This window comes from Apis dorsata, unplaced genomic scaffold (assembly GCF_000469605.1).
Source record: "Apis dorsata unplaced genomic scaffold, Apis dorsata 1.3 scaffold_293, whole genome shotgun sequence".
In the NCBI taxonomy this organism is placed as follows: Eukaryota; Metazoa; Arthropoda; class Insecta; order Hymenoptera; family Apidae; genus Apis; species Apis dorsata.
In genome coordinates this window covers 723,907-733,635 of record NW_006263568.1, presented here as the reverse complement: position 1 = coordinate 733,635, position 9,729 = coordinate 723,907, and the positions used below count along the sequence as shown (strand labels likewise).

At 21.0% G+C, this 9,729-nt stretch overlaps 3 protein-coding genes across 5 annotated transcripts in view; 2 read left to right on the top strand and 1 right to left on the bottom strand.

Annotated features, from left to right (window-relative positions):
- LOC102672662 overlaps positions 1-3,010 on the top strand; it is a 9,084-nt gene extending 6,074 nt beyond the window's left edge. For 2 of the 3 annotated variants that reach the window (XM_006617169.2, XM_006617170.2), the window contains exons 2-5: positions 491-662; positions 825-1,018; positions 1,628-1,959; positions 2,068-3,009. In XM_006617169.2, the coding sequence (XP_006617232.1) occupies positions 491-662; positions 825-1,018; positions 1,628-1,959; positions 2,068-2,771 (1,402 nt within the window). In that variant the 3' untranslated portion in view covers positions 2,772-3,009. Of the gene's footprint in view, positions 1-490; positions 667-824; positions 1,019-1,627; positions 1,960-2,067 lie in introns of all 3 variants that reach the window. The other variant, XM_006617171.2, reaches the window with a different exon arrangement.
- The window catches only part of LOC102672985 (centrosomal protein of 135 kDa), a 23,728-nt gene extending 15,999 nt beyond the window's left edge, over positions 1-7,729 (bottom strand). The window contains exons 1-13 of the mRNA XM_006617172.2: positions 7,453-7,729; positions 6,887-7,187; positions 6,414-6,646; positions 6,044-6,224; positions 5,800-5,966; positions 5,526-5,721; positions 5,240-5,425; positions 5,039-5,139; positions 4,544-4,768; positions 4,260-4,355; positions 3,770-3,999; positions 3,422-3,632; positions 3,215-3,330 (exon numbers count right to left, since the gene is read on the bottom strand). Coding sequence (XP_006617235.2) covers positions 3,215-3,330; positions 3,422-3,632; positions 3,770-3,999; positions 4,260-4,355; positions 4,544-4,768; positions 5,039-5,139; positions 5,240-5,425; positions 5,526-5,721; positions 5,800-5,966; positions 6,044-6,224; positions 6,414-6,646; positions 6,887-7,187; positions 7,453-7,641 — 2,432 coding nt within the window. The 5' untranslated portion in view covers positions 7,642-7,729. The remainder of the gene's footprint in view (positions 1-3,214; positions 3,331-3,421; positions 3,633-3,769; positions 4,000-4,259; positions 4,356-4,543; positions 4,769-5,038; positions 5,140-5,239; positions 5,426-5,525; positions 5,722-5,799; positions 5,967-6,043; positions 6,225-6,413; positions 6,647-6,886; positions 7,188-7,452) is intronic.
- Positions 7,730-8,440: 711 nt separating this feature from the next.
- The window catches only part of LOC102679065 (cGMP-dependent 3',5'-cyclic phosphodiesterase-like), a 4,962-nt gene continuing 3,673 nt past the window's right edge, over positions 8,441-9,729 (top strand). Inside the window, exons 1-2 of the mRNA XM_006617219.2 lie at positions 8,441-8,843; positions 9,102-9,218. Of these exons, the coding sequence (XP_006617282.2) occupies positions 8,730-8,843; positions 9,102-9,218 (231 nt within the window). The 5' untranslated portion in view covers positions 8,441-8,729. The remainder of the gene's footprint in view (positions 8,844-9,101; positions 9,219-9,729) is intronic.

Below are 9,729 nucleotides of genomic sequence, written 5' to 3'. Positions count from 1 at the left end.
AAAATTGTTGTGATATCTATATTTTTCATTAATATAATAGATTATTTTAATATTTAATTTTTTAATATAATTTTTTAATATTTAAAAAATTGAAGTTGACTTGATATATTTTTAAAAGTTATATATTATATACTATTAATTAATAATATTATATTATTAAATATTATTAAATATTATTAATTATTATATTATTAAAAGTCAGTAATATAGTGATCTAATAAAAATTAATAATATGTCTATTATTGAACTATAATGGAATGGGCTAATTTTAGAATTTTATTGTAAAAATGTAATTTGTAATTTGTCATTATAAGTATGACTTAACTTCAATTGCATTAAACACTTTATATATTAATATGATCAAAGTTTATATTATATGTTAATATGATACAAAGTTTATTTTTTTTTTATATCATATTTTTTATCATATTTTTATATGAATTATTTCATTCAATTTCAACTAAATATAAATTTATTAAACATGTTTCAGTGCATTACGAGATCTATTGTTAATTATTTGGTTCACATTAATGGTTCGTGTGAAGTCCGCGATAATGCCTCCTCCATGGGCAGATCCGTCAAGCAATCCTTGTGCCGCTCAACCACGTGGTTGGCAATTGTTATTTTGGCCGCCGGATGGAAAGTGTTACAAAATATTCCAGGCAGGTGTTGCATTTCTCTTTACAAAGTCATTGGAGTACTTTTAATAGAATATATTAGAGAATCAATTTTTTTTATATTTCTTTTTTTCTTTTTACTCCATCAAAACGGAATATTGATTGTTTATGTTAATTATTATGTTTAATTATTAATTTGATTAACAGATTGGGGCACCATGTCCAGAGACAATGGAACTGAGTCCAGCAGCAGGTGGAGGTGGGACTATAGCTGAATGTAGATGTCCTCCAGGAACTGCACAATCTCCTAGAGATGCGCTATGTCATAAGATATATACAAGAGCATCTTGTCCAAAGGGACAATTCTTTGCACCTGTACCAGAGACATCTGGAAGATCTAGGTATTATAAAATACATTTGAAACTAAAACTCTCAAGTTGTTCTCAAAAAGTATTTCTTGAAAGTGAACATTGTATTAAGAGCAATTGTCCAACAGACTTTCATTATTGCAGAACAATAAAAATTACTATTGATTAATCACTCTTAATTTTTTTTTCACTTTTAATTTAATATTCTTGAAAGCAATTTTCGAAAATTTTATTATCAAATGTATTTATAACTCTAACTTTCAAAAAATAAATATAATTAATATAACTAATTTAAAAATTGTGTATTTTCTAAAACTTTTGAAACTTTGAAAACTTTGATAAAAAGAAAAAGTAGTTATATAATTTGAAAAGATACGATATTAAATTTTATTTTTTTATAATACTATATATTTTTTAAATGAAACTTCATATTTTCATTATACTCATTATAGATTTAATTCTGCAATAAAAGCATATGCTTTTTTTAAAATATTACATAATTGATGTTAAAATCTTTATAAAAAAAATGTTCTTTAAATCAATTTTTAAATCAATAATTATTTTATATTTTTAATAATTAAAAAAATAATTAATAAAAAAATAATAGAACTATCTAAAAATATTATTTTAATCCTGAATAAGGTGGGGTATATGTCATGATCCAGAACCATGCAAAGAAAAAGGAGAAGTCTATTGGCCTAGGGACAATAAATGTTATCCTAAATTTAGCAAAGGACCATGTTCAAAAGGGGAACTTCTCACCATAGATGAAGATGGATTAACATTATGTTCTTGTTCTACAAATGGAGAACTTGGACGATATCATTGGACAGGTAATGGCGGTGGTTGTCACGAACATTACACTAAAGGACCATGTACAGAACCAGGAGAATTATTTTTACCGGGTGGTGTATGTGGCTGTCATTCTAAATTACCTCACTATCATGAACCAACTGGAATGTGTTATCAATTAGGTAAAATAATTCGAAAATACTTTTAAATGATAAAAAAATATTTCTTTTAATTTTATAATATTTACTATTACTTTATATTATTGACAAAAATTATTTATTTCTTAATAGGTGATATTGGTCCATGTTTACAAGGTCACCACTTTATTGTAATAAATACAATAATCAATGAAGAAGAAATTCGTGCTAAGTGTGTATGCAAACCAGGTCATGTTCTTTATAAAAATGGATTCTGCTATAGACTTCATACAAAAGGACCATGTGAAAATGGTTATATGTTAATAAATTCGACGACTTGCATTCCAATACCTTGCACACGAGGACGATTATATTTTCCACAAGAAAAAACATGTTATAAAATAGGAACAAGAGGACCATGTTCGAGAGGACAAATTGTTTTATATGATTATAATGTACGACCATCTATTGATGGAATTAGTTATAATGGAGTATGTGGATGTATAAATGTACAAAAAGACTTAGAAAAGTGTTTCGAAGAAACTAATGACAGTTGCGAATCTACACCAGGAATGGTAGAAATAAATAAAACTTGTTATAAATTATATACACAAGGACCTTGTACTGCAGGAGAATGGTTAGTTGCACAAAGAATGCCAAAACAGAATTTATGGAAAAATGAAGAATTAGAATCAAAAGCTAGATGTGAATGCAGACCCGGATATAAGAGAATTACAGATACTTTTATAATCTCTGAATTAGAAAGTAATAATCTTCTTTCTTCGGGTGGTTGTCAACCACCTACTGTAAGTTTAGCAAAATTTCTTAATGAAAAAGCGAAATCAATAAACTTTTAAATGAATAAGAACTGAAATAGACATATGAATAATAGCATATGTCAGTGATAAAATGCATTTTCTTAAACTATTATATGTAAATACTATTGTACAAATATTGTACAATACTTTTAAAATATTGTACAAATATTCTCAAGAATCTCATGTGTATATCATAAGAATTCCTATTTATTTAATATTTTAGTACTATGAAATTTTTGTTTTATGCTTTAATTTTATTTTAAATTCTATCATATAATATATTGCTATTAATATTATAAAAGAATTATTATATGTAATATCATCTCAAATGTTTGATCAAGTATAATATTTAAATATCATTTTTTGTCAATATTTTGTAAATATATACAATGTATGACTTTCAGAATATTATGATTAATGATAAAATGATCTTCAAAAATATATTAAATTTTATAAATATATAAATATATAAATATACTCACTCATTTTTGTGTTGTAAATCACGAATCTGTTGTTCGTTTCCTATTATTTGTTGTCCTTTTAATGCTATTTCTTTTTCTAAAGCAGCTATTTTTTCTGTTTTTTCATCCAATACCATCTAATAAAAATTATTCGTTAATATAAATTTATCATTAAATATTTTATCATTATATATTCAATAGTATATTTTATTATTAACTATTACTTACCAATAATTGATCTTTTTCATGATCTAAATGTGTCATATTCACTTTAAAATTATTAATTTCTTTTTCTAAATCTTTTATTTGATTTTCAAGTTGTAATTTTTGTCGCTCTATTGTTTTATTACGATCCAATACTTTATTTAATTCGGATTCTGATTGTGTTAATTGATTCTGAGCATCTCCCAATGTTTGATCCGTTTGATCTTGTAGAGCGCTAATAAATTTATATATAATAAATATATATAGTATTACTAATTTAAATTTAAATAAGTTACTACATCATAAAATATATTTAATATTAAAATTTCTATTACATTTCATAAAATTTTTAATTAAAAAAATAAATAATACCGAAGTTGAAAATATTGTGTTCTTTGTGTTCCTAATTCTTGTTTGGTTCGTCGTAACTCTTCTCGTAGATCTTGTAATTGATCTTCAAGTCCTTTTATAGTTGCTCTTCGTGTTCCTTGCGTAAGTAAAAGTTCTTGTCGTTCCTTTTCTATCTGTTTCAGTCGAGTTTCAACATCAGTCAAATTTTCTCTTAAATGACGCTGTTCAGATGTATGTGCTTCTGTTGCTATCTAATTAATCAATATAATACAATTTTCAATACATAATATTTATACAACATGAAAAATTTATCTATAATAAAATTCTATTTAAAATTTATTTTTGACTTCATTTTGAAATTATAAAATTCATTATTAATAATTTATTAATAGTTAATAATAATTTGTTAATAGTTAATAGTTAATAATATTAATATTTTAGAAAATTTACTTTTTTGATGATTTATAAAAATAATGATATATATGAAAACATTAAAAATAAAAATACTTACCTTTAATCTTTCACGTAATGCATTACGTTCTTCAATTAAACGATCGATATCAGCCCGTGCAATATCTCGTTCATGTTCCAGACGTTCAATAATATCCTAAAAAATATTTTAAAAATATTATAAATATAATTATAAATATAATTAGATATTAAATATTAAATATGTTAATATTAAATATATTCTATTATGAAATAATTTAATTTTTATTTTAAATGCAAAAAATTTTTTAATTATAAAATAATATAAATAATATTTACAAAAAATTATTATATAATTATTTTTACCTTTATCTTGCTATCTTTTATAACTAGAGAAGAACAATTACATACAACACCATGTTTGCAAAGTCGATGTGGTGTTTTATGTTCATTTTTATAAGTTTGTAAATGTGTTTCTAAATTAGTTTTTTCACGATATAATTCTCTTTTCTCTTGTTGTAATTTATCCAATGCATTTTCTTTTTCATTTAAATGATATTTCAATTCTCGAATTTGTGAAGAGAAATCAACCTATTTTTAAAAGCAAAAATGAAATAAAAAATTTTTATGGATCATCTATCAATATTAAATAAAAGTTTTAAAGAAAACTGTATAAACTGTATAAAAAAACAAATTATATTTTACGTGATCTATTTCAATCGTTTTATTGTAATTATCCTTAATATTCTTGTATTCATTTTTAAAAAAATCTCGTTCGCTTCTTAATTGTTCAATCGCCTGTTGCAATTGAAAAAATAAATTCAAAATAGTATATTTATTCAATTACAAAATAATACATACATTTGTTTCAATATCTTTTCCATCTAATTGTTTCAATATATTGTTATGTCCATGATTTATATCTTGAAAAATCTTTGTTTCTTTATGTACCTCTTGAAAATCTATTCTATTTTGTTCTGATAATTTTAAAAAAATATAAATAAATATATTTTATAATATATCATAAATAAATATATTACATTTTATATTTTATAATTTTACCTTTATTATAATTATTTTTTCTTCCTTTTTCTCTAGTTTCATTTGTTCCATTGTTATCTAATAATATATCTTTTGCACTCATTTGCTCTTTTAATAACTTATTACTATATTGTAATTGAATAATATCTTGTTTTTGTTTTTCATTTTCCTTAGCCAATCTTTCGATCTCATCATTTAAATTTTTTTCTACAATATCATAAAAAAATATTTATTAACTCTATAAAATTATATAATTATACTTTTTAATATTATATATATATAATAATGAAAAAAGAAAATTCTATACCAATTACAGTTAATTCATTTATTCTATCAGTCATCTGCTTTTTTTCATCTAAAGTACATTCCAAAGTTCGTTGAATATTAAGTTTCTCTAATCTACATGTCTCCAGATTTGTTCTCAATTCTTGTACTTCTCTATGCTCAGTACTTAATTCATCTTCTAATACATGTACTCTTGTCGTTACATTCTCTAATTTTTCCTATATAAATTTAAATTTTAATAATAATATATTTAGATATAATTTAATTCTTAAAAAAAATTACAAAATTTTATTTACCTGCAATTTAAAAACTCTTTTATTATTTTCTTTAACTGTTGAGTTACAATCAGCTTCTACTGCTAATGCAATATAATCTATGTCTTTTAATTCCTTTTCCAATTCCTCATTTCGATCAGCAAGTTTAAGTGCTTGAGACATAGCATCATGTTGTTTGTTTAAAGCTTCTATATGAATATGACATAACATAAATAATATAAAAAAATTTTTAATCTTATATTAAAAAGGATATACAATTTTATACCTTTTAATTGCTGCTCTAATTCCAATTTTTCTTGTTGGAGTATTTTTAATTCATCATTTACATTATCGGATATTACATAATTATTTTCTGTTTTTTTATAATCTTTAGAAACAGCTAAATATGGTCTACCTCCTTCTAACATTTTCTTCAATCGTAAAATTTCTTTTTCTTTATTAGTCAACTATAAATATATTTTTACAATATATTTGTATTTGTTAAATTTTAAATAAATATTCAAAATTCAATATTTATATATTATCATGTAATATCACTTGTAATTAATAATAATGGAATAACTACTTTTAAATTTAAGAAATTCATGCAATTCATGCAATGTAAATTCATGCAAATGTAATTAACAATAATATACCTGACTTTTTAATATTTGAATATTGTCATTTTGTAAAGAGAGTTCTTCTTTTAAATTTGTTACCTCATGACTCAAACAATTCATCTTATGATCTGCCATATTTAACAAATCAATAATTTTTGGTTCCACAGTGCTTAAATTTGGTAATGGTGTAAATTTAATTCCTGTTTTTGGTAATGGTTCACTTTCTATAACTGGTCTTCGAAGTGGGAAAACAGAACGTTTCTTAGAAGCTGTCATAATAAAAGATAAAATTATAAAAATTTAAAAATATGTTTTAAAATTTTGAACTTTAACTATTTAAATTATATATTATATTATTATATTATACTAATTATTATAATAAAACTTATTATATCAATTGTTAATTACATTTAAAATATTTAATATTTTAAATTAAATTATAAAAAATATTATAAAAAAATAATACTAAATAAAAATTATAATATATAAATTAAAACAATAAAAATTACCTAATCCAACATTGCTAATAGTTGGTTTTAAACATTTTCCTTGGAGTTCCAAAATTCTTTTTGACTTCTTAGCAGATTCAGTTTCTAATTCCTTAATTCTATGTAAATTGCGAGAAGATGATAGTTGAAGATCATTACATTCACGCTCTAATTTATATATTTCTTTCTTAAGATCTTTAATTTGCTTTTGATGACTTTCTTTTTCTTTTATCAAATCTGAATGAAGCTGATTACATTCTTGCACTAGCCTTACATTATCACATTTATAAGGATCAATTGTTGATTGTAATTGAATATGTGCCTATAATATATAATAAAAATATTCAATTGTATAAATCATATTATATAATTAATTTTTTATACTAAAATATTTATTATATTTAAATACTTTCTTATTATATCAATACATTATAATGTATATATTCATATTCATTGTTTTATACAAAGGGTGTCTTAAAAGATCATGATGATTTCATAATTATAAATAACAATTAATTTTATATCAATTATATAAAATCTATATTAAAGTTAACAAAAAAAAAAAAATAAATTATATAAATACAGACCTCAATATTTTCTTGAGCAATATTTTTAAAATGTTTCAAACTTTCTGTTGTTTGTATCAAATCAGCCAACAATTTTTCAATTAGTGGAAGTGCATCAAATGTAAGTGCTTGTTTATAGCCTAAACTATCTAAATGTTTACGAACAGTTCTATATCTTGTGGCTATATTATATTCATCTTCCGTACTCATTTTTATAAATTTTATAAACAATTTATTTTGTTATTTCAAAATAATGTAAAGCAAATGAAAATTTTAGATCTTATTTTACTATTAAAAAATAATAAAAATAATAAAAATAATTATAAGTTCACATTTTAAAATATAATTATATGTAATTTTTAAAATATAATTAATAAAATTAAAAGCGTTTTGTTATATATTATATATTTTTTATTATATATTAATAATTAATTCTTTTATATAATCAAGACATTAAAACAGCACAATATGCGCTGTTGTCAACTTAATAAATTCATTAGAAAAATTTTATCTTTAAAATTAATATAATTTTTTTTTAAACACTTGTATTATCTTCTATCAATTGCAGAAACAATATTATCCATTATTACACTTTTCATAGAACAAAAACGCGTCATGTAGATACAAATTATTCAAAAATGTTGCCAACATTACAGAATATAATATTCTTTATTTATAAATATATGAATAAATTTGATTAAAATTATGATAATTAGATAAAAAATTTAATAAAAAATAAGAAATAAAAAAAGCACTTAATATATTTTTAAAAATTCAAACAAATTATATAAAATATGATTTTATTATTAAGATTTAGATATGAATAAAAAAATTAAACATGAATAAAATATTTTAAGAACCAATTTTAAGAAAAATATAATAATTACATTAAATTATGTATATTATATAAATTTAATTTTCAAATTTAAAAAAAAATGAAATATTATAAAGATGAAAAAAATAAAAAAAATTTTTAAAAACGGCGTAAGATGTAAACCTTGCGTATATCACTTATTCATGATTGAAGAAATACATAAGTACGTAGAAAGCAAAGTTCTATAGAGATAGAGATTGTAGTAAGTCTTTATAACATGCTTCTCCTGTGGTTTGACAGTTAATTTAAATTTAAAAAATAATTGAAATAAATACTTTTCATGAACATTAAAAAAATAATAGACAATTATTAAAAATCATTTTGCATTATATTTGCGAAAAATGAAATTTAAAATAAAAAAGATAGATATGATTAAATTGTATGATTTATAAAAGTTAGTTTGGTAAAAAATATAGTAGAATCAATGAAAATGAGTATAATTAATTTAAACACATCACAAATGGAACAAATTCTTTTACTTTTAGAAGATATGTGTTATCTTTCCTATCCTCAATCACAACAAAAATTAAATAAATATGTGAGTAATATAGTCATTATTTTTATGTAATTTTTCGCGGCATGATTCTTTTAAAGATATTGCAATTTTTTATACAATTTTTTAACGATTAAATGTTTTTTTTATAAAAAATATTTTTTTCTATGAAATTTATTTTACATTAAAATAAACAATTTAATTGTTTATAATATATATTTGTTGAAATATTCATAACATAAGAAATGTTTATACTACTTTTAAAATTAAATATCATTTTAATGTAAATTTTTAATATTATAGATCCAAACTGCAACAAATACAAAATTATGTTTTCTTATATCAATTTTAGCAAAATCAGAAGAAATGATAATTCATGTAATAGGAGAAAAAATTTTAGATAGAGAATTAAGATTTCCTGTAAGTAAAAATTATTTATGTTATAATAATATAGTATAAATTATAATAATAATATTGTTTATTTTTCGAATATTATTTTTTATACAATTATAAAGAATATTATTTTTTATGCAATTATAAAGAATAAATAAATGAAATCATCAATCTTTCATTAACTTTAAAAATTTTTTTATCTTATTATTATTTAATATTTTTATGATATTTAATGAGATTTACAAACTTTATATTTTGGAAAATTAAATTTTTGAAATGTAATAAATGATGCTTTCAAGAGTTATCTTATATTATAAATAGAGATTGCTTAGGAGTGTTTAATCCTCAAATAGAATTCTTAGGAATGTACATAAAAGAAACCATAAAAAAAAGTATTATTGATATAACATGAAACTTTTAGTTTTTTAGTTATAGAAATATAATTATTAATAGTAATATAATTTATCCTTATCAATTAATAAATATATATATTATATATTCATTTATAAAACTTATTTTATTTTTGTCACTTTTTTTC